This window comes from Ambystoma mexicanum, chromosome 1p (genome assembly GCF_040938575.1).
Source record: "Ambystoma mexicanum isolate Mex_15411 chromosome 1p, UKY_AmexF1_1, whole genome shotgun sequence".
Classification (NCBI taxonomy): domain Eukaryota; kingdom Metazoa; phylum Chordata; class Amphibia; order Caudata; family Ambystomatidae; genus Ambystoma; species Ambystoma mexicanum.
Genome location: NC_090921.1, coordinates 1312171655 through 1312196801, shown reverse-complemented (window position 1 = coordinate 1312196801; position 25147 = coordinate 1312171655). Strand labels below are relative to the sequence as shown.

The following is a 25147-nucleotide window of genomic DNA, read 5'->3' as shown; positions in this document are numbered from 1 at the left end:
ACAGTTGAACCCCTCTGTGCAGATGTCCCTCCCTGACTGCCTCCGTTAATGGATCTATCACCAAGGCAAACAGCAAAGGCGACAAGGGGCCCCCCTGTCTAGTGCTTCTTTCCAGCATTATATCGGGGGTAAGTTGACTATTCACCCTTATCTTGGCACAGCGTATATACCAATGATACTAGTGATATAAACTGCTCCTCCTCCCCTATCTTACGCAGAAATGCAAACATGAAGGGCCATTCTACTGAGTTGAATGCATCCAAAAGTGCTGCTATGATTGGTTCGTCTTGGCGTACCGCCGACAGCAAGCCAAACATCCTGCGGAGGAAATGAGAGGCGAGTTGTGGGTTTGATTGATGGTTTAGAAACTGATACTCATCCCTGGACCAATGGTGCCCCGGAAGTGGATTCCTCACAATGGGACTCCCTTTCAATGTGATTCTTCCCTAGCACACCACCCCCAAGGGGAGTACTGTCCTAGCCTTATCAAGGTTGTGCCCCCAGGAAAAAAGAGATGAGATCCTCAGCCTTGTTACATCTCCAAAGGTTCGCTTTGTAGGACATATGCTGATCTGTTCTCCAATAGCTTCTAAGCGGCAGCTTAGTATTTGATTCCCCTCTCAATTCTGCATGCAGCTGGTTTAGAACTCCTCCTAACTTGAACACGCATGGTGATCCTGCTTCCTCAGTCCTCTACTCCTGGATGCCACGAGGATGGGTCACATGATGGCTGTGGGGAGATACGGGGCCTCATTACGACTTTGGAGGCAGCCATGCCCATAATAAGGGCATGGCTGCCTCCAAAATCGTGTCCGGGTCCGGGTTCCCTGAATGGGGAAATACCGGGCCATTCCGACTTTGGAGGGCCCGGTATTTCCTCCTTCAGGGAACCCGGACCCGGTCCTTCCCCATTCCCAGTCGAGCCCCCTTGTTAGCTCCCTGGTCCCCTCGCGGGACCCGGTCTGGACGTCTGGTAAAACCAGACGTCCAGAACGGGTCCCGCGAGGGAACCTCATAATATGGCAGAATGGGATTAACGGCGCCGGCACCATTACCGGCGCCGTTAATCCCATTCCGCCCACCTCGTAATGAGGCCCACGGTCTTATTATGAAGATGTCAATCCGGCACTTCAGTACCCACCACCACCATAAAGAAAGACAGTCTACTAAAATGTTTACTATAAAGGTGTTAAGAGGGGCACCCTGCCTCTATTGACTCGATAATGTGCAGTTGTGTGTTCACTTAATCCCTTGGAAATGTAGCCACGTCACTTCCATTAACAGTAGGCTATAGAATGGAGGCTTGTGTACTAGTGACAGAGAAAGCACTCCTTGTGAAATGCACATACATAACTCTAGCCAGGTACACCGTTATGAAATGTTCCTGTTCTGGTTGGGTCCCTGAATGATAGCTCTTACAATGTAACAGCTTTCTCACCCCACTACTACCGGTTCCATGTGTTAATATCCCCGCAAAAATGTCGCCATACAAGGATGGCGCTGTTTATTTCAGCGATATTAACATATGGAACCTGCGGGGGACACCCCCTGCAGCCCCCATATTTTTTAAAGGGAGCGGGGGACAGCCCTGCAACCCCCGCTCCCATTTACCCCATAAATTATCCCCATAAATAATGTTGCCTATGTCATTTCCCGGCGACCATATATATGGTGACATTATTTATGGGCATAATATTACCGGATACTTTACTACCATGTTTGTTGCATTTCAGTTTGATTGACTCCCAAATTTCCTTTATGAGAAATTGCGTTCTTTCTTTGAAAATGAAGTTTCAGAACGGCTATGTTAATTAAGGATGTTTGACTTGGAGAGAAATAAAGCTTCTGAGATAGCTTCGACTTTGGGGTAAATATATTCTGAATGTGGTACTAAAAGTCGTAAACCATACCGCAGCAAGAAATCATAACATCAAATATTGTTTGTAATACATAGGAAAAAAGAAAACCGTGTCACCAAAGATAAGCCGAATATCTACTGTTTAGTCCTGATGAAAGCTACACAGCCAAATTGGGCGCCCTCGACTCAAAACTAGTTGCGTTATGTTTAATTATTTAATTTGAAACCTTTCATGTTTTCCTTTTTTCCTATTCATTTTATTGTTATTGTGTCACTTATATGAATCAACTATCTCAAACGGTAATGATTGTCTTTTGATATAGCAATATATATTTTGTATATGTATGAGGAACTGAAGGTGGTTGCATGTATGTTTGGTACAAACAAATTTGTGAAACATCTATACATGCAATTAATGTGTGGTATAGATTTATTGTCACCTGGATAGAGCAGAGATGTGTTTCTACTTATACAAAATGGCCTCTGTGTAATTTCCCTTTGGAGCTTCCTATTATTGACTTGTTAATGTCCAGGATCCTGCTGAGGATTATAAGGGCATTCCTGTGTCCCGCTAATGAGAATGTCAGATCCGAGGGGCTGACCATTTTTGATTGTTGAAAGGAAGATTTCATGAAACGGGCAGACGAGGATATCAAAGGACGAGGTGGAAGGATACGGCTGCATGGAATCAGGGACGGCGGGTGTGAACCACGCAGAAGCCTTTGTGTTGAATCCGTCTCCGCACAGGGAGCCAGGACGACGACTAAAGATCTGGAGACAAAGGATCTGATCTTTGAAGTTTACAGAGAAGTGCAGCCATTGCTTTTTCCGGTTTCGTTAACCTCGAAATTGAAGCTTTGACGAGACCCAGGCGAAGGGATTCGCAGTGGGTAAGGCAGGTGGAGACAAAGCAATTCGTGGTCATTATATTCTCTCAGAATGGAAAAGAAACATGAAAAATGTGTATTAAAATGCAAACCAGAAGATCCCAGGAGAAAGTTGGCAGGTCAAAAGCTGCACATGATGAACCTTGAGTCTAAGGTTTACCACCACAGGTATTTTGCAAGGTTGTGGTCTAAAACCAGTGGCTCAAACCACAGGGCCCCGGTTATAAATGTGATTACAAGGGGCCAATGTTTTGGTTCTGATCTTCATTGTTGACAGTAGCTGTTCCAACCAAAAGCACATAGCCAAAAAGGCACAAAACTCATGGCTACAGATCCACACACTTGGCAAAATTAACCCCTTCATTCCTCAAAACGAATTCCGGATGGTGTTTCAAGCCCTCGTTATGTCACACATCGATGGGGGAAATGGCCCCCTTACTGGGTTTCCAGTTGCACGCCTGGCCCCCCTCAAAGCAGCACACCATGCTGCAGCCTGCCTTATCACAGGTGTCCACAAATTCGACCATATCTCTCTAACACCGCGCACGCGTCACTGGATCCCCTCCCCACCAGGATCCTATTCAAAACCGCATGTATCATCTACAAAGCACTCTCAAACGGAACACCAACAATCTTGGCGGCTAAACTTCACAACTATGGATGCTCTTGTACTTCACGTAGCAAAACTATGAAAAAGGTCAAAGCTAGCCCACAAAGAGAAGACTCCCAAGCAGTCCTTTTCCTGCCCCGCCCCGACCATCTGGAACTCAATCCTGATAGAGGCTTGAAATGTCCCAATCATTCTGCAGTTCCGCAAAACACTAAAGACGTGGCACTTTCAACAATACCTGACAGACGCATAAAAATCCCTCTCTCCCTTCTCCATCAGTACTGCATTACTGTACAAAATACCAAAACCAATTCTGACACAGTCCTGTTGTAAAGTGCTTTGCTGCTCTTGAGCTAGGTTCGCGCTATAAGCAATAAAATAAACTTAATACAAATAAAAAACCTCTTTTGGAAGGTTTCATGTTCTTTTCAATCGATACCTGAAATCTGTCAGGTGAGGATACATATCCTTTATTAGTGTACATCATATAGGAGGTCCATGTCCTATGGCTATCCAACGGCACACTCTTCTTCCAGAATGGCATCATCAGTACACTACTATGACACGACTGGCTTAAATCACAGAATGCCACACATCCCCCCTTTAGTTATTGAACAGTGCAATTCTGTGATACCTCTGAGTCCTGGGCACTATAAAAAAATAAAAAAATAAATACAAATAAATAAATAAATAAATATCAGGTGCATGGAGTGAGCACAGGGAGCAGGGCAATGTACGAGTGAGTGAACATCTGATGAGCTGGGGATAGGGTAAACAGTGGACAGGGCAATATAAGAGTGTGTGGACAACTGATGAAGCTTCGCCTCCCTTACAGAGCAAAAGGTCCATGAGGTATTGGGGGTTGTATGCGTAATCTAAATAGTGAGGAGACCTGACCTGTCTCTTGGGCTTAGGTTGAGGATTCAGGGAGTTATTTGATACATGTTTAGGTGGCATGGGATTATTTTTATGGAGTCCACCCCTACTTGTCTATGCTGGTACTGTTTCTGCCCTATGGACGCATCCTGTTGTTGTTCTTTCCACTTCTGTCCTCGTTTTCTACAGATTGATAATACACTTCAACTACTTTAGCTAGTTTGATGAGCAGTTTTAGGATCCTGTTATACCTCTCCTGGTGAATGCAATTGCTTGTTAAGTACTTTATCATTTCCCTGGAATTTAACTGAACTATGTTGTAAATGATAATGTGCATAGGTTGGAAGAGAACCTCACTTTGGTCCACCTTAAATGAAGGGCTATAAGAACCAAGCAATGATCCTCCCTGCTACTGTGTTTCACAAGCTCTAGGATGTCCAGGTTTACTCTTTCTCAGGGAAAGGAGGGAACATGAGTGGTGCTCATTGGTGCGGTCTGATCTTTGCAGGCTTCAAACCCCTTCTCACAGATTATGCCCTCCCTTACTGTGCATTCCACCTGACTGTCACACCTCGGCCAACTATAATGTACCCAAAGCCTCTGTTTTCATTTGAATATGGCTTGGTAGCCTTCAAGACATATGCTGAAGATTCTTTATCTACCCGCTTTGGGAGGGTATGTCGGTGTCGCCCCTTCAGACTACACCATCTGTGTTACCAAACCCTTCTGGTCAGTTCATTCAAATTGAATTTGTTAAACCATCTGGTTGTGTAAGGCTCTTGAAGTTGAGATTGTTTAAAATTGTCATTCATTGCTGACATCCAGTCTTGATGGGAAATAGCTGACTCCTCCACCACCAGAGCCTGTCCTTTGCATCTTCAACGGTTATGGTGATTCGCAATAGGTAGTCTGGAGCATTATTTGCCAGCCACAAGTAGTAAGTGACGTTTTCAAATATGTGCTCTTGCAGCATGGACAACCATTTGCATATGGCAGAGACCTTATGCAACCTTTTGTAGTCAGAAGTTCTGGCAATGGTTTGTGGTCCATTCACTGCTTGTTCTTTATGCTGCCACAACTAAAACAGCGAAACGTATCAATCTCTCACTTCACAGACAGCAAGCTACTTTGCAATAGTGGGGGGCGCCAGGGTTGTACTGCGCGACCTTCAAGCAAAGGCACTTACTTTCCCTGCCTTGAAGTTGGTCTGCAATAGGACAGCAGCTAGTCTCGTGTTTCTGGGATCTGTACTCAGGATTGTTCTCCTGCCGTATCCATCATTCTTCAGGGTTGGATCCTTCTGTAGTCCCTGTTTGACTTTCTGGAACTCTTTGCTATACCCGGAACTTCATGTCAAGATGCACATCATCAGTGGATTCTACTTTCTGCTGAGGTCAATGATGATTTAATAAGCTATTGTCATGCACCAGCCCTGGAAGATCTGGCCTAAGTGGGGATACTAATACGATGGTTCCGAGCAGTTGCACACTAACAGTCTAGTTTATTCCAATATGGCCTCCGGAACTGATAAACTAGCCTTCGACCTTTCATCCAGTGCGTTGTATCATCTTTGTTGCCGACGCTGCCAGTCACTGTTCCATAGCGACTTGCATCCCTTGTTTCTCCCTTGTTCATTCATCCCTACTACTCACCCTTGCTTTCCTGTTCTTGTTCCATCACGCTAGGAGTGTTCTATTTCTCAGGTAATTTCTACTTTGGGACTTTATTACTGTTCTGTTGTGCACTGTAGCGTTCTTCATTTTAACTTGTAGAACGCTACCTCCTTTTGCCTTTAGCTCGGATTCCCGGTGGTTAGCATTCCCTATCTATTCTTTCTGTTCCTGCAGTTTATTCTGCTTACCTCAACTTTCTTAACTATTCTATTTCTCTGGTACCTTTAGTTTATTTTTCCAGTCTACCCGTACCCATGGCTTCCGCCCATGTTATCCTCCCCGCTCTCTCAGCTGAAAGATACATACCTGCTCCTTTTCCACTTCCATTTGTGCTTACAGCATTTGCCTGCTGGACTCTAGAGACTTTCGCTCAGCCTTTTATTACGGTTTTCCTGATCAGCAGTCTACGGACTAGTGCTTGCGAATCCTTTACAAGAATCACCTCAGATTGGAGCAGTCTTATTTGGAAGCAGTCACGAGTACACCAAACAGGGTTTTTTCTGCCTTTGGCTTTTTCCCTGTGTCTAGGGGCTTGTTCCTCGAGGGTCCCCAGGACCTGTGTTTATTCCAGGTCAAGGAGGCCACCGAGGGAGCGCGCCCTTACTTGCACCAAAAGCAAGGAAAAAAGACAACAGAAGTAAAGAGATCCAAGAAAAAGAAGGACTTGGAGAGGTCGGAGGAGTCGTTTGATGACACAGGTGAGGAGGAGTTTGGGAAAGAAAGATCAAGTCTTGATAGTATACAATGCCCAGAAGGGCAGATGGCATCCCTGGAGCAATTCCAGGAGCTATGCAATGCCATCCAAGGCCGTCGAATGGAAATGCAAACCCTGCATGCTGAAAATCTCACTCTTCGCCAACAAGTTGCAGCCCGAGATGAAGGTAGAGACGACTTGCCACCAATGCCATTTTCATATGGCAAGTATGAAGGAAACCCCAAGATGGTAAAGGAGTTCTTAGAAGCCTGTGCAGTGTACTTCTCCTTCAGACCCAGAGCCTTTGCATCCGGGAGATCCAAGGTTGTTTTTTTGATTTCCCATCTAGCTGGAAGTGCACTGGCTTGGGCAACACCTCTCATTACCAATCAAACCCATCTATCAACGACTACACCTTGTTTGAGCAGAACTTCAAGGCCCGTTTTGAACGCCCATAGGTCCAGTACTCTACTTATGAAGCCCTACTTGATGTTAAACAGGGTAATCAAGATCTACAGTCCTATATTGCTCAGTTCCAAAGATTAGCAGTTACTGCAGGATGGCCAGACACGGCCCAACAGACTATATTTCGACAAGGGTTACACGAGGAGATAAAGGATGAACTTGCTCGTGTGACCAGACCAAATAACTTTCAGGAACTGATCACTCTGGTACTCCAGACAGATTATCGTCTACAAGAGTGGCGTTATGAATGAAGAAGAGGACGAGGAAATCCACCACGGTACAGTCCACCACCGGTGAGAAGGCAGAGAATCACTCCTGAAGAGCCAATGCAGATTGGGTCCACTAGGGTACCCTTAACCCAGGAGGAAAGAAAGAGAAGACAAGACTTAAATCTTTGTATGTATTGTGGATCCTCTAAACACATACTCAGGGATTGTTCTGAGGTCCCTCCCAGGCGTCAGGGAAACATCATACCCCGAGTATATGCAAGGGAGACTACGGGGAAGCCCACTCAAACCCTTGCAATTTCACCACACCAAGCAAAGAAGGAGTAGACGATAATCGTCTAATGATCTTCCAAGTAACCTTTTCCTACAAAGCCGAACATTCATTATCGGTTCTCGCCATGTTGGATTGTGGAGCTGCCAGCAATTTTATAGACATTACCTGGGCACAAGAGAACCAGATCCCACTCCAAGAGAAGAAGACACCCATACCAGTAGAGGGAGTGGACGGACGTCCTTTATCCTCCGGACAAATCACAATGGAGACTATACCTGTGACATTGGCCATGAGTCACCACTGTGAAGATCTCAGCTTTGATGTTATTCGGGTTGCCCACTTTCCACTGATTTTGGGCATTCCTTGGTTAAGGCGTCACAATACCCAAATCGATTGGAAAACCAATAAGCTGAATTTTGACTCTGACTATTGTGGTGAATATTGTATAAAGGAGCATCATGTTGAGGTTCAATCCAGCCAAACGACTTCACCGGCAAGCATCTCTATCTCATCGATTCCGATACATTACCAGTCCTTTTCTGAAGTCTTTGAGGACGTTAACCCCAGGCTCCTCCCTCCTCACCGTCTCGAAGACTGCAGCATAGATCTTAAAGAAGAAGTGCCTCTACCATTTGGATGGATGTATCCCTTGCCAAGGATGGAGAAAGAAGCCTTCAAATAGTATCTTGATGCAAACCTCAAGAATGGACTTATCGGCTAGTCCAGGTCATCTGGCGGGCGTCGTTATTTTTCATTTCTAAGAAGGATTCTAAGGAGTTACACCCCTGTATTGATTATAGGGTTTTAAACAGCATAACCCTCCAGGATAGATATCCCATGCCCCTCATACGGGACATCCTAGAGGCAGTCCGAGACTCAAGAGTCTTTACTAAACTCGACATTAGAAGGGCCTATCATTTACTAAGAATCAAGAGCAGGGATGAGTGGAAGACGGCCTTTAGAACACCGCTGGGACTATTTGAGTATTGTATGATGCCCTTTGGGTTGGTTAATGCCCCAGCGGTGTTCCAGAGATTTGTGGACTGGATGTTTGCAGATATATTGTACATATCTGTAGTAGTGTATCTGGACGATATATTAATCTTCTCAAACTCCTTGGAAGAACATCGTCTTGATGTGAAGGAAGTACTTCAAAGATTGAAGGAGAACCAACTACTGGCCAAACCCGAAAAGTGTACCTTCGAAGCATCCAAGGTATCTTATCTCGGATTCATATTGTCAGCCAACAGAGTTCGTATGGATCCCAATAAGGTCCTGGCGATAGCTCGGTGGCCTGTACCATCTTCGGTGAAGGAGGTACAGCGATTCCTTGGTTTGGCAAATTTCTATCGCAGATTTATACCAAGCTTTTCCAAAGCATTCTTGCCAATCACCTCCCTCCTTAAAAAAGGGGTACATTTTATTGGAGTCGTGAAGCTCAGGAGGCGTTTACAGAACTTAAGAGACTGTTTACCTCAGCACCATTCTTATTGCAACCAGACCAAACCAGACAGTTTGTCCTCAAAACAGATGCCTCTGGAGGAGCCTTAGGGGCAGTCTTGTTACAGAAGGACAGTGAAGAAGAGGAACATCCAATAGCGTACTATTCACATACTTTGACTGAAAGTGATCAAAACTATTCTGTGCTTGAAAGGGAATTATTGGCTATATGGGCGGCCTGTGAAGAATGGAGACACCTGTTCCAAGGAGCCTCCCATCAGTTTCTCATATGCACTGATCACAGAAACCTTAAGGTTCTTCAACAGATGGAATGTAGAAATTCTAGGCATGCCCGGTGGGCTTATTACTTTTCCAATTTTGATTTTTCAATAACCTACATTCCTGGAATGCAAAACAGTGTAGCAGACGCTTTATCTAGAAGTTGGCCAGAAGAAGAGGCGGGGAGAGCTAACAGAGAAAGAATCCTACCAGATCGCCATTTTCGTACTATAGCCAACACCTTACTTAGTGAAGTACGCAAGAACTCAAGAGACTGTACACAAGAGGAAGGAAACACGTTTCAACTACAAGCAAAAGGAGGATTGTGGTTTCACCGAGCTGCTTTGTTTCTACCGACCAAAACCCTCCAGAATCAAGCTCTGAGTTTCTGTCATGACTCACCCTTAGCAGGACATAAGGGTCAAAAGGCAACCTATGAGCTTGTAACTAGAAACTTTTGGTGGCCTTCAATAAGAGAAGATGTAACGTCCTATGTATCAACTTGTCCCATATGTGCCACCAGCAAGACATCTCGACAAAGACCACTGGGTCCCCTACACCAAGCCGAATTACCTTCACGACCGTGGAACGCATATCCATGGATTTTGTGGTAGAGCTGCCTCTGTCAGACGGGAAGACAGCTATCTTGGTGGCGATAGATTCTACACTAAATTAGCCCATTTCACAGCCTTACAAAGTGTAGCCTCAGCCTCAGAATCGGTGGTTGTATTCCTCCACGATGTAGTGAGACTCCATGGATTACCGAAGACAATAGTTTCTGATAGAGGCACACAATTTATTTCAAAGTTCTGGGATTCCCTTTGTAACCAATTGGGAATACAGAAAGCGCTTTCATCAGGGTACCACCCCCAGTCAAATGGTCAGACGGAAAGGTTAAACTCATCTTTAGAGCAATACCTCTGCTGTTTTTGTAATAGTGAACAGGACAATTGGGCTTCTCTAACACCCATGGCAGAATTCACCTACAGTAACACCTTTCATACGGCCATCAAGATGAGTCCTTTCAAATGTACCTGTGGGTATAATCCGCATCATCTTCCTGGGGTGTTCCCCACAACCTTCAAGACTCCAGCCATTGATAAGATACTGACCGATCTTAACACATCTCACAAGGAAGCCTTACAGGTTTTGGAAGACAGTAGGAAGATCTACAAGAAATATGCAGACACCAAAAGAAGTCCCAATCCCCCGTGGGAACCAGGTACACGTGTCTGTTTGTCTACTAGATACTTACCTCGCTGGACACGTATGTACAAGTTTGCCTCTCGGTACATCAGCCTGTATCGGATTCTTTTGAAAATGAATCCAGTGGCCTTTAAACTACAACTACCACATAGTCTTAGAAGAATCCACCCCATCTTCCATGCTTCCCTTCTCAAGACATATAAGGAAGATTCATACAAATGAACGCTTAAGAAGACAGTGATTTCCTCTCCCACCGATCGTGAGGAATATGAAGTGGACAGACTAGTGGATTCCTATTACAGAAATGGAATGCTCCACTAGCTAGTCCATTGCAAGGGCTATCCTGTGACTGAAAGAACTTGGGAACCAAGATCCCACATACATGCCCCCCATCTTTTGCAGCATTTCCACAGACTGTATCCACGGAAACCCGGCGGAAGCAGATATCGAAGGGGCATACTGTCATGCCCCAGCCCTGGAAGATCTGGCGTAAGTGGGGATACTACTACGATGGTTCTGAGCAGTTGCACACTAACAGTCTAGTTTATTCCAATATGGCCACCGGAAATGATAAACTAGCCTTCGACCTGTCATCCAGTGCGTTGTGTCGTCTTTGTTGCCGGCGCTGCCAGTCACTGTTCCATAGCGACTTGCATCCCTTGTTTCTCCCTTATTCATTCATCCCTACTACTCACCCTTGCTCTCCTGTTCTTGTTCCGTCACGCTAGGAGTGTTCTATTTCTCAGGTCATTTCCACTTTGGTACTTTGTTACTGTTCTGTTGTGCACCATAGAGTTCTTCGTTTTAACTTGTAGAACACTATCTCCTTTTGCCTTTAGCTTGGATTCCTGGTGGTTAGCATTCCATATCTATTCTTTCTGTTCCTGCAGTTTATTCTGCTTAACTCAATTTTCTTAACTATTCTATTTCTCTGGTACCTTTCGTTTGTTTTGTTTTTCCAGTCTACCCGTACCCGTGGCTTCCACCCATGTTATCCTCTCCGCTGAAAGATACATACCTGCTCCTTTTCCACTTCCATTTGTGCTTACAGCATTTGCCTGCTGGACTCTAGAGACTTTCGGTCAGCCTTTTATTACGGTTTTCCGGATCAGCAGTCTACGGACTAGTGCTTGTGAATCCTTTCAAGAATCACCTCAGATTAGAGCAGTCTTATTTGGAAGCAGTCACGAGTACACCAAACAGGATTTTTTCTGCCTTCGCTTTTTCCCTGTGTCTAGGGGCTTGCTCCTCGAGGGTCCCCAGGACCTGTGTTTATTCCAGGTCAAGGTGGCCGCCAAGGGAGCGCGCCGTTCCTTGCACCAAAAGAAAGGAAAAAAGACAACAGAAGTAAAGAGATCCAAGAAAAAGAAGGACTTGGAGAGGTCGGAGGAGTCGTTTGATGACACAGGTGAGGAGGAGTTTGGGGAAGAAAGATCAAGTCTTGATAGCTATAAGCGATTGCATTGTTGATGTCATCTGTGATATCAGTTTGCTCATGGGCTGCTCGACTGGGGGTGGTTGAGAGGTGAGGTTGCATATCTCTGATGGATATCTCTGATGTTCTTGCCTAGTTGTGCTTTTATAAGAATTATTAATACATTAATAAGTAAATAGCTTCCAACAGTTACCGAATTTCAAAGGTTTTGTTGCATTACACTATAACCCTAACAGCGCCTCAACAAAGGATTTTTCATTGAATTCCAGGTGTTCTTTTATATCTCACACCACGTGTAATACCAAAGTTTTTCTTTTCATCTCATCACAGATGTCATATTCAACTTTATTAGTATGGTTAAAAACTATGCACTATGGGAATGGTGCCCATTATGGGTCTCTAGCCCACTGGCCATATTCATTGGCCATCTTGCAATGATGGGGACCTGGGATGAGAATGCGTGTGATAGTTGATATGTTTTAGCATACATTTTAAAAAGGGTTCTGTGCGAACCCCTTGTTTTCACATGAAACGTGTGTGATATTTTACTGTGAGATTTTCTCGCGAGAACGCAATCATTGTCACATTTTCATGAGAAATCGCTGTAAGAAACATGGCAGGGTGACTCACTTTAGCAGCCTTGAAAGGGTGAAAGGCTGAGTCGACCTTGCTGGGATTTGAACCTGCAACCTGCAGATCACACAAAAATTGGAGCAGGCAGTGCGTAACTCACTTAGCTATCTTACTGGCCCTTTTTGTGTCACTACTTTGATTGGGTGAAGGTGTTAGTCATGGTAGGGTTGTGAGCTGTTGTCATGTTACTGGGTGATACCAGTAAAGTATTACCTCTCATACTTTGGTATTAGGGTAATAGGATGTTTCCTTTAGATGGCTTAATGGCAGTTGTCTGAGCTTTGCGTGTAGGTAATGCCTGAATGGGCCATGGGGTTACATTTAAGATCTTTAATGTCTAAAAACAGGCCAAAAGCTACTGTTGTGTGGTGTGAATTGTACTTCTGTGTTGACAAGTGAAAGTATAGTTACAATTATCAGTGGTCCTTCGCAGGGGGTAAATTATGTAAATCTGCCTGCCTTCCCTATTGGCTGAGTGGTACCTCACCAGATTTTGCAGAGGCCCACGGTGGCTAAGTGTTCTTTTGTTTGTTCTGCAGAGGGAGTGTCTATTTTGTGTGCTGCTCAGGGCACATACCTTTCTTGGCTCATGGTGCTAGAGTTCTTGGGCACGATTCATGGACTGCTTAGCGCGGGAAGTAGGGAATTTGCATGCCAAAGTGAGTGCGGAATCGAATGTGCAGGACTTTTACAGGACTTGCGTGGAGTTCGGGCAGGCTCGGCACGTCTCTGGGAGCTGTCGAGCACCTTGCGTGAGACACCCTGCAGAGTGTGGGCGTAGCTTGCACAGAGGGCTGGGAAGGGGCAGAACACAAACATGCGAAAAAGTGGCCGGTACGAGGGCAGTTTCACACACGCCCACAATTGCACCAAACAACATGTATTCCTAGAAACACCTGCGCAGCCTTTCAGCATAGAAATGGCCACGCAAATCCCTCGATCACTGCGCCACCCGAAGGCAGGCATAAAGACACTTGCGCTGGGAATCACAGCACAGGGTTGAGTTTGCATGTCGGATTTAGGGGTGCGTGTATGCAACCGGGGCTCTGATCTAATTTAGGGGTGCATGTACGCAGTGTAGCAGGTGGAGGAACGGTTTACGGTGGTTCGCCCACAGATATTTCGAGTTTAACCCGAGTTACAAAGTATCATACGCATGTTGTCGGGGTGCCGGCAACAGTTATGGAGGACCCCGCGTAGGGTCCCCGAGATGCAGGCCTGCTTGCGGGGAACCCCACGCACTGTTTGAAGGGTGCGTGCATTTGCGCCTGCAGAGCATGGAAAATAGCTGTTCAGGCTGTTTATGCTTTGCGTGGGGGCGTGTCAGGGGCGTTCCATTGCTTGCCTTTCACACTAGCCTTACATACTACCCTGTTCAACTTTGTACTTTAACAAGTAACTTTAACTCCTGCCCCCTCCCCTACATCCTCCCTCTAATAACCCTCACAGATTTGTCTCTCATCTTTTTGTAATATAATTGTAATGAGTTATTTATAACGCGCTTAATACCCAGAGGTTTCTAAGCGTGGACCGGGGATCGAACCTGTGTTGCTCAGTGTCGGCCAGCGCGTTGCCCTGAGCTATCCTCTCTTTGCTTAATGCACCCGCCATTTCAACAATTCCTTCAGGGATGCCACTCCTGCCCACTCCCACCACTCCCTCCGGCCACTCTTCCCCTAAGCTAGCTTGTCTATCTGAACAGAACAAACCCAGCTAACCGTAATACCTCTGCAACTGAAAACCTTAACAACCAAAGCACTTTACTACAACTACTAACCAAAATTCCTGTGCACCCTGAAGACTCTAGTCTACGCGCCTCCTAATCCTCCACTAGACAAGAACTTGTCCCTGATACACATTGCCAAGCGCCCACACCAGGCTGACCTGTGCACCACCAACAGACAGAACATTCACAATGCATCCCCGGACACATAACCCAGCCATGGCCCACCTTTGCCACAGCCTTTCTTAATCACACCAAAAAGACAAAAGCATTTCCCTTGACGCGCCATCAGCTATCATGGGCTACCAAAGCATCGGCCTCTCCTAATGAACACCTCACTCCTCTGACATCTCGTATGTGATGTTTGGTTATTTGCCCACCCATTGATTGTCCATGGCCGTGCTAATCCCTATGACCATTCCCACCCAGTTTGTGCTACTCCACGCCCAAAACACTTCCTCATGGGAACTCTTTCAGTGACCTTTAATCCAGCCTTACCACCAAATTTTGCACTCAAAGTGCCTGCCAGTGTCTTTTGCAAAGCAATCTTATAAGAGGTAATGGCTCAATTGGAGTGAATTGGTGCTGCTGGTGTCATGGAACTGCCTAAACCAGGCTGCCTTCAGCAACTCCATTTATGAGCACTATGCATATCCTTCAATGAAGTCCAGTTAAAAACAAGCATTGCAAAACCAACAGTTTTGGCTTGCCTTTAAGTATTAGGCATTTGCCAGGCACTGCCTTTCGATACACAAGTACCAGCACATGCTACCATCAATGGCCAGTTAATGCACTAAGGCAGGGCCTGACAATTGCCTTGCCCATGCTTGCACAAAGGTTCAAACTGTTGGCATTGCCAATGCTTGTTTTTATTAGCAGCTGCCATTGGGTTTTGCAGCTTCCTTATGCCACGGTTGGCGCAGGTTGATGCAAGCCTGGCGAGGAGTGTGGTAGCATTTAGGGTTTTGTCGCCTGTCATAGTGGGTTGCATGTCATTTGGCTTAATACTAGACGGATGTCTGGTGGAATTTTCGGAGGGTAGGTGTTAGCCCCTGGGTCGGCCACAGAAGATCTCCACCTAGTGACCTTTTCAGATTGGCCATGGGAATGATAGCCAGGGAGGGACACTTTTCCGTGACACTTGTCATGTAGGTTTACACGTTTCCCAGCCCTTTGAATGCCTTTGGCATGTACCAGGTGTAATCCATAGCCTTTCTTCGCATCATTATACTATGTGCAGTGGCGGCATGGAAGAGGAGAAACACACGTGTTTGAATCTAGAGAGGCTCAACATGGCGGTGAGTCCCTTTAATCCATGTCAAGAGCACATGCTGACGTTGCGAGAGCAACATTCCATACATTCCGAGCATACCTGCCTAACATCCAAGTTTAACCCGTAGACTCAGGGGTTTCACACTCTTCTCTGCGTCTTTAGGGAAGACCGTGGAGTGTCTGGGTTTTCCGGCATTCCCTCGTGTCTTCTGCACCATCTCTCCTCCTCTCCCCCTGTCTTATATCTCTCATTAGTACCCGGCGAGAGTCAAGCAGAATGCAACACATATTCTGATTGGCTCTCCCCAGGTCATTACCCGGCCGAGAATCCCTCGATTCTTGGCCGGGATTCCAGCAGCCTTGTCCACGGTGGGGGGCGTGCCAGCCCCTCAGCCAATGAGGAGGCTCGAAGCAGGGCTATCCCTGCTCCAAGCCTCCCCACGGCTGAGAAGCTGCCTTCGCCCCCAGCCGGGGACTCATGTGAGGTTTATTTTAATTTTTTTCTTCCCCTTTCCTCCCACCTCCCTGCCTTTCCCACCCCACTTACCGTCTGCCTCCTTTGTCCACGGCGGGCGGCGTAGCAGCCTCCAGCCGTGTGGAGGCTCAAAGCAGGGCCATCCCCGCTCCGCGCCTCCACACGGCTGGAGGCTACCATCGTCCCCTGCTGGGGATTCTGGTGCGTATTTTTTTTTCTTTTCCCTCCCCCACCCCCCAGCCCCACTTACCTTCTTCTCTGTCGTCTTTCAGGAGCAGACGCGCTGGGAACACTTCTCTTCCCAGCGCGTTCGCTCATGATATCCGCCATGGAAAGGGAAAACGGACTCCGTTTTCCCTTTCCCGGCGGCCAATTTCTTGGTCGTTTTTGTTTTTCTATCCCGAAAAACTGCTTTTAGTGCCCCGGCCACACAGATCTTGCGAGCCGGAGTACTAATAGCAATATGCCCCTCCTGGCAGGGGCCTTACCGAGTCAGGTAATGCCGCGGCGTATTAACTGACTGAGTAATGCCCCCGTCGCTCGGGGCATATTGCTTAATTGTGGAGCCCTTTCAATAATTTATATGAGTGATTTATTTATGTATTTTTTATTTATTTATTATTATTTTCTTTATTTCTTTATTTTGTGTGTTGTGTCATAATGGATTTGTCTTGTTGTTGGTATTGTGTGTGTCAATTGAGTACATTTCCAATAGATATAACATGTAACTGCCACTAATGTGATAAGACTATGGGTCTCTTTAAAAGTTTGCCGGTCCGGTAAGCTACTAGTACCGTTACCGGACCGGCAAACTACGAGTTCTGCTCGCGGGTGCCTTCCCACCCGCCAGGTCTGACCTGGCGGGCGTATTGGCACCCGCGAGCAGAGCATGTCGGATGCACCGGCACCATTCAGAATGGTTCCGTTGCATCCAACCTCCCCATTTCCATTGAGCCCTATGGGGATCAAATGGGAATGGGGAACATTTCATTCTGGTTGCTGCGAATGGGCAATTACCGGGTCTGGCAGGGCCGTAATGACCCAGTAATTGCCCATTCGGCACCGGAAAAAAGAGCAAGTTTGGTGGCAGCCTCCCGGTTTTACCGGCAAAGCTACCACCAAACTTGTAAAGAGGCCCTATGTTTGCTTAAGGTTATTATAATGATTTTATGGTCGTTTTTATTACTTAATATATGAATGTGTACTTTCATATTTTTATCCTTGAAGTTATGTGATGTTTAATATTTATATTATTAAAAAATAATTTAAAAAAGCCAACAGCTTGGTTGGAGAGGAAGGATAGCTCAAGGGCAACGCATTTGTTTTGGAAGCAAGACAACACATTGCAGCACAGGTTTGTATCCCGATCTCACGGTTCTAAAATTATAATTATAGATATTAAACCAGCATTTGCCAGGTACTGCTAATCATTTTCCCAAATAATCATGCTGTTTTCCAGCTGTTGCCATTTTATGGCCATTCATGGCATGGCACAGCCTGGCTAGGGCCTGTCCCACACCCAGAGCCAACACTGTAGCCTTTGCTTGTTCATTTCTGTCCTCTTCTTTAAGCACTTTGTTGATGTTGTTCCTTTTTTGGCATGTCCTGTATCTGGCAGACCCACAACCACCCTAGCCCTCCTTTGTGTTAAAAATAACTCGAGTTTTAGTGACAGGAGATGTTTTTGAGCAAGATGCTTTTCACTAACAAGATTTTTAAACCTGTTTTATTCCATGGTAACTTTTTTGTTTTGTTTATGGTTTATAAAACCTTTACAAAACACAAGATAAAAGCTTGAACATTTCATCACATTGCATTTCTCCTTAATAAAAACAACATAGCCATTGTCATATATATTTTAAACATTAAGATAAACTCAAAACTGAGAATAATGCAAAAGGAAACACAAAATTATAAAACAAGTATTAAATTGTCACAAAGGGTTTTCATCATCTTATCGATAAAACATATCTAAAATGTCCTAAGTTAATAGCCAAACATGTAAAAGAGTAAATACGGGTTAGCAGTTCATTAATTTCAATGCAATAGATTTAAAAAAGGCTATTGTCCCATGAACATTGTCGCCATGCAGACATCTCTGCCAAAGATATTTCTTTGTACACCAATGATTGGATAAAAACAGATTTCCTAAATAGCACATCCTCATATCATTGAGTGCTGGACAATTTAGAATCAGATGTCGAGTGGTTTCCTCTATGTCCATATTCTTACAGAACCTACACCCAGGCTCACCTGCTGTGATCAAACCTCTCCTCTGGCAGATTTCATTGGTAGGTAGAAAATTCCACCGAAATCTAAGAAAAATTGCTCTATACAGATTATTAGGAAATCTTATCAAATATGACAACAATGTGCCTATTTTCTTGTGTTCATTGCGGAGGTGACTCATTGATGGCTAACTATGAAATTTCTCTACTGTGTCGATCCAATCTTTGTCATATAGGCAGTTTATGACCTTTATCGGGTTTGCAGTCAGATCGTCGATATTCAAGTTTAGGTTTTGCAGAATGTTTTCCCTTGCCAAACAAATGAGCAATAACACTGATGGACTTTCCTCTAGGATTAAAAATCATGCATATATTCAGGTCTACTTATAAGGAGGTAGAAACAGGTACAAGCAATTTTCTAAATAAAGACAATACCTTCCACTCTACCCGTGCTCTGGTAGAGATAAGGCTTAGCTCAAATTGTATGGCCGCAAGAGGGACAGCGTTAGGAACCCCCAGTATCTTCTGCCAAATCTTGGCTTCTGCTAAATCCAACCATTTTGGAACAACATGAATATAAAGTTCCAGCCTGTATTTGAGTTTTGCAACTATTTTCCCTTTGTAAAATTTGAGTGCTGGAATAATAGAATACGATCAGAATTTTTTGATTTAATGTTATCAGTTGATTAAGCAGAAGAGTAGATTTCTGAAGGAGGCTTTGTCTTTCATTGCAGTAGCATGGGGTGGCAGATATAGGAAAGCCCAAATATGGCATATTAGATGCAGGTCAAATTGTTGTTTTCTTACAGGACCACATTTGCGCCCTTCGTTTCATACATCTTGTAAGGGCAAGTATTTTCGTTTTTTTTTGGGTTGATAAAAAGGCTGTTATCGCCTGCAAAATATGAAAACTGCAGAGAGTAGACTTTTTAAACCAACGCGAGAATTATCAAACAATAGGAAATCATCTGCATAGGCTAACCACAGCGCCTTCACGGCGTCCACCTTGTGAGACACAAGTAATCATTTACATCAGAAACATATAGGTTAAATTAGCGAGCTGCAAGAATATAGCCCTGCCTAAGGCCAGAGGGGGTGGGAATACGACTGGACATAATCCCCTCTATATTTAGTCTGACGTGAATACTGGAATTCTCGTGGAGCCCAATGATTCATTTTAAAAGGCCAGGTGGAATTCCCCAACCTGCTAACTTTCCCCACAACCTGGCCCAATCAACACGATCAAAAGAAGAGGACAGATCGACAGATGCAACATACGTGCAGCTGGTAGGAGAAGACCAGGCTAATTCTTGGAAGGCTTGTGATATAAGGCCAATAAGATTTGTAGAATGTGCAGTACGAAAGCCTGACTGAAATTTAGATAACCTTTTGGAGGAAGTAGCCTATGTTTCAAGGTGTTGACGTAGAACAGACGCGAAGATCTTACTGTCAACATCTAACAACGAGATTGGTCTGTAGTTTTTCAGATTCGATCTTGCACCCTTTTTAAAAATAGGTACAACATGGGCAGTCCGCCAAGATTTAGGAATTGTTTTAGAATCAATAACACTCTTAAAGAGATAGTTGGGGCATTCGACCAGTTAGTAGGGTCATTCTTTAGAGTGCTGTTAGTAAGCCCGTTTGGACCAGCAGCTCTAGATGATTTACATAAAGTTATCAATTCATATACTTTGTTCACATGAACTATAATGTTTGTTTCTGAAGACATGTCAGCATCAGACTGGAAAACAGTAGATAATGGCCTGGCTTTGCCTGGGGCATATAAGTCCGAACTTAACTTTCACTAGTTAGCACTTTTGCACCACTGCCAACACTGGAGTCAGCACACCTGCACCATTCACTACAGTCAGCAATATTGCATGCCTGCTCCATTCAATACACCTGCTGTTCTCATATCATGTGCCACAGCTAGAACATGTGATCCACTTGACACAGCTAATATTCCCACTCCATTCCTTACAGCCACCAGCACCCCTGAATTATAATTTACAGCCGCCACCCACCCACTTTTACAAATAACTCAAGCTTGTGCACTATGAAGGGTTGCTACTACTCTCACACTACATTCTAGAGCTACCACTCTTGCACTAGTATATATGGCCAATTCACTATTATTCTACGCGGCTGTACTATTAGCCCTCTTGGGGATAGCCCTGGATTTTTGAGGGAAAACATCCTGAAAAGAACAAAAACCCCTTTTTGTGGAAATAAATGTGTGAATGGGGACTATCAGCAGAGTCACCCCAGACAGTAAATGGGTGTTTGGGGTAGAAAGTTAAAAGAGGGTTAGAGGCCAAGTGGGTAACCCCCATAAAAGGAAAGAGAGGGGGGAAACAGTGCAGTAGCAAATCATTCAGGGAGAAGTGGACCAAAAATGATTCAGTGGCGAGAATGAACATTTCCCATCAGGACAAAACCAACAGCATGCCATGGGCGGGACCCGCCAGATTCGTTCACACATTTTTTTAAGAACCCAGATCAAATCCCCCTTGGACCCCTCAACGCTTACCTGTTCGCTGCAAACTTCTGACAGATGAATCCTCCCGGGATCTGGGTGACAATGTAGCCCCAAAAAAAGGATCCGTGAATCATCCCCACAGTTTCAGGGTCCCAGGTGAACTTGGCTTTCTGAAAAAGAAATAGACACAGCGGAGGGGGGTTACTGACGGAACTCTGGCTGCTCCCTGTCCATCTCTCTCATCTTCTCAAATGCAGGAGGACAACGGGGGAACCAGCATGAATCTAAAGCAGTGGTCTTCAAACTGTGGGGCAGGCCCCCATTTGGGAGCCCAAAGGATGGCTTGGGAGTGAGGGGGGGGCATGAGGCTCTTTAAAAAGTAGGTAAAGTGACTGCTTTCAATACAAAATATCAGAAAATATGGCATCTGGGGGGGCGGCAACACTATTTCTACTCCAGTGGCATGGGGGCTTCAAAACAATATTTCTACACAAGGGGGGGGGGGGCGCTCAGCATCAAAAAGTTTGAATGCCACTACTCTAAACGGATCCCTTGTTCCAGGGCAAAATCCACCAGGTTGAGATTTTTAATGAGCACAATACACCACCTTCCAGCTAAGCCTGGTCATGTTGAGGCCACTACAGCGTTGATTCGGTGCAGTTTCAAAGAGTTCTAAAATAATCCAGAGCGCCTTGAGATTAAGGAAATGGTAGCGACACTCAGGAAACCTCCCTGTAACATAATGTAATGGAGGATAGCACAGGGGCAAAGCGCTGGTCTTGAAAACAAGACCACGCTGAGCAACAGAGGTTCGAATCCATCCCGGATGCGCGCGTAGAAACTGTACGCAAGTATGGCATTAGGCGCATTTAAATTAAATAAATAACATGCTCCAACTGCTATCTATTAAAGTGCGTGGCAGTAGCCTCCAGACAGTGCGCGAAAGGGTGTGATTCAAGTGACATCAAATAAACTGATTGGAATTTCGCTATTTAATAAAAAGTCTACTAACGACATGTTCATATAGCAATCAAAAAGAAATAAAACACGTGTAAAGCAGACCATCTGCCTGTATGAGCGCAAGTGCCTGGATGTTCTTTACTTATACAGATAGGCTATATAGAAAGCTATTTGGGATTGGTTTCCTTGGATTGAGAGATGAGTTTGCTTTGATCAGAGTCAGCAAGAAGAATATACATGCTGGTGGTCTCGTGTAGAAGGGATGTGACCAAGCAGTTTGGGCGGGAGGGGGCAAGCCACATTTGCATATAGTCTTTTCCCTTTTGCAATGGCTTGGCAGGCAGAGAAAGGTGGTCTCGAGGATTGCCCAGAGCAATGCTAGAGGTTAAGATTAATTTCAAACCATCCAGCCAACTCCCCTTTTATTTTGCTGTAAGCTTCATAGGGACATGCAGCACCTACAAATGTGGTAATAACCATGCACAGCAGGTGACACAAAGCTCTTACCTCTACATGGGACCTGCTTGCCTCAGAGGCAGCATTGTCGTCCCATAGACCATATGTTCTTGGCCCATGTGACCGTGGACACTTTCTTCATTTAGGGTGATTTCTTGGGCCCAGCATGCCACCATGAGAATTCTCCAGGGTGCTATTGCATGCATGTGAGCCCTGTTTCCTCATAGATATTTAATGGTGATGATGACCAGGGTGGGTGCTTCAACAGCACTGCCTGCCACAGAGCACACATCTAATACAGGAGGCGTGTGGAAAGAGAGTTACCAAGTCGATTGTGTGAGAAGGCAAGTGTTTAGCCACTGTCAAGCTTTAAATGGTCGTACATTTTTGGCAAGTCTTCGTAGGGGGGCATTTCAAAGGCTGGAGACACAAGACAGAAGGCAAGGTGGCTTTCTGAAAAGGAGTTAAGACAAATATCTCAGAGCCCATGTCGGTTTGTAGGGTATGGATTTTCGGGTCAGCCTCTGGAATCATGGATGCAGGCTAAACTTGCTAACCCCAGCGAAGAAACACCCGCCTTTTCCTGTACATTTCAATACTGCTAAATCGAATTGGGGGTCAGGGCGAGGGTCATCTTTTGTGAGTCACCTTTCTGTGGTAACTGGCTCCTTACCGCCTCCTCTCAACCCCAGCTGCCCGAGGTGGACCAGCGGATCACTACATGAACTCACCCAACTCCTATTGTGCTCTATGCACACCAACGTATGACTACATGAACTCACCCTGCACCCATTGTGCGCTACGCACACTAGCGGATCACTACATGAACTCACCCAACTCCTATTGTGCTCTATGCGCACCAGTGGATCACTACATGAACTCACCCCGCTCCCATTGTGCACTACGCACACTAGCAGATCACTTCATGAACTCACCCCACTCCTTTCGTGCTCTCTGTGCACCAGCGGAAATCTTCTCCGTGACTTCTCGTCGGGGAAAAGATGAACCTGTTCAGCAAAATCACCCTGGAAGTCCGAAACAATGTGCATCCCTAAAACTAAGAAGCCATTCAAACACAATCGCGTAGCCCTTGGTGTTCACCAGCCCTTAACCTGGAAAAGCAATCCATGTTCAAGCGTCAAAAACTCTGACTCCATCTGCCAGTTGATAATATCCTTGTGCCAAGCGAGGTGATAATAACGCAAATTGAAGACTTCAGCAATCAGACCGAAAACCTTGGAACTTTTAAAATATTCCACGAATCCAGGACCTCCAGCAGGGATCTCCCACTCACTAGAAAAGTACAAAGAAGTCACGGACTTCAAGCACAACACGATTCCCAATAGGGCAAATGAAATGCCCCTGCTCACTCCATAGAGCCAAAGACCACTGCTGCCCTGTCTCGATTCATTCCACGCAAAACAAAGGGCCTGCAACAAAACATTGCCATTCAGAGACCAACCAGCTACACGCTCCCGGCCTCTGGGGTTAAAGCAATCTTCAGCCGGCTTCAAATTATTAGTCCCTCAAAAACCCTCCTAGTACCATGAGAATATTTACAACGCTCCCTCCCTCCCTCCCTCCCTCTCTAACCTTTCCTTGATTAAGACAATCAAACGATGTATCTACAACCAATGAATACGTGTGTGACCAACATCAACCTGTTATGGGAACGTCAATCCGAATTCAGATAGGATAGTAGAGTAGAAGCGGCCATTTTGTAAAGCAATGATAATGCTCTGTGTATAATGGAGAACGGTGAAGGCTGCCATTAGAGAGCTCGAGGGTATATTTGAACGAGTGGATCTTGAAATCCTCGAAACCTTCATGAAGACCCACATGGGGGCCAGAAAACTGAGTATCTGAATTCGCTGACATGGGAATGACACACAACGGCAAAAGGAACAGGATGCCAGGTGATAACAAACATATCTGGGGCTGCTTGTGTTTTTGTGCAGGGGGGGCCTGGCCTAGCGGTTTGGGCAGGGCTGCTCCCATTGGTGGCAGTACCTGACTGATTTGCACATGTCTGCACCTCTTTTGCAATGGTGCAGGCGGTCTAAAAAACAGTGTTGTGGAAGGTTGCCCAGAGCAGTGCCAGTGGTTCAGATTAATTCAAAACCTTCCACCCATCACTTTTTGGGTTATAGCTGATAATAAAGGACAGAGTGCCACACAACTATCTAAAACTAAACCTTAAAAGCAGAGGTTCTGCTATAAACATCTCCCCTGCATCACACTTCTTATCAAGAACTGGGGCGCGAGAACAAAGGCATCATGACAATTAAATGTTTAACTCCCCCATGGGGGATCACTAAGTATGTTATTTATCATCTGTGTATGTTTGAAGCATACACTCCAGCAGCCTATGACCCTAAAAAGAGTGGGCCAGACTACTTGCAGTCTCATGGCAAAGCGTGTTCTCCGTGTGATTTCTGCATGAGTAGGACCAACAACCTAATTCTCTTGATAACAGCCAGGGGTGTTTATTTGCACCTTTAGAACGGAAGGGGGAACAGCCAGTGCTTCATTTGTTGGTATGTTTACCAGGGCTCAGTCCCGGCACTTATTTCTGAGCCCTGGCACTTATTGCCTCCAACTCAGTTTGATTATGATGTGGTGTTTTGGCAAATTAATTGTTTCAACTGTCTGTCATAGTCAAACATCAAGCAACTACAGTGTGCGATGGCAAGGGTCTCTGCATTCTGGGCCAGCTCATTGTTATCCATGAAACTGACGATGCCGGTGGGCAGGGCAATGCTAGTTATCCCTTTTCAGGGAGAACAGTGAGTTGGAAGGTGGCATTCAATCCTCCATGCTTGTGGACAGGACAGTGACCATGCCAGCAGCACTAACACAGGGCAATGCCCAAGAGCAGTGCCTGTCATGAGTGCCAACGTATACAGAAGGATCCAGCTGCAGGGAAGGTCAGTTCAGTTATGATCTTTCCTGATTTTGCTCATCAAATTTCTTGAGGAGGAGAGCTCATTTGCTCTT

At 45.3% G+C, this 25147-nt stretch overlaps 1 protein-coding gene across 1 annotated transcript in view; it reads right to left on the bottom strand.

The window, feature by feature from the left end:
* Positions 1-25147, bottom strand: part of SLC17A7 (solute carrier family 17 member 7) — a 422432-nt gene that overhangs the window by 111782 nt on the left and 285503 nt on the right. The window contains exon 3 of the mRNA XM_069606405.1: positions 20786-20904. Coding sequence (XP_069462506.1) covers positions 20786-20904 — 119 coding nt within the window. The remainder of the gene's footprint in view (positions 1-20785; positions 20905-25147) is intronic.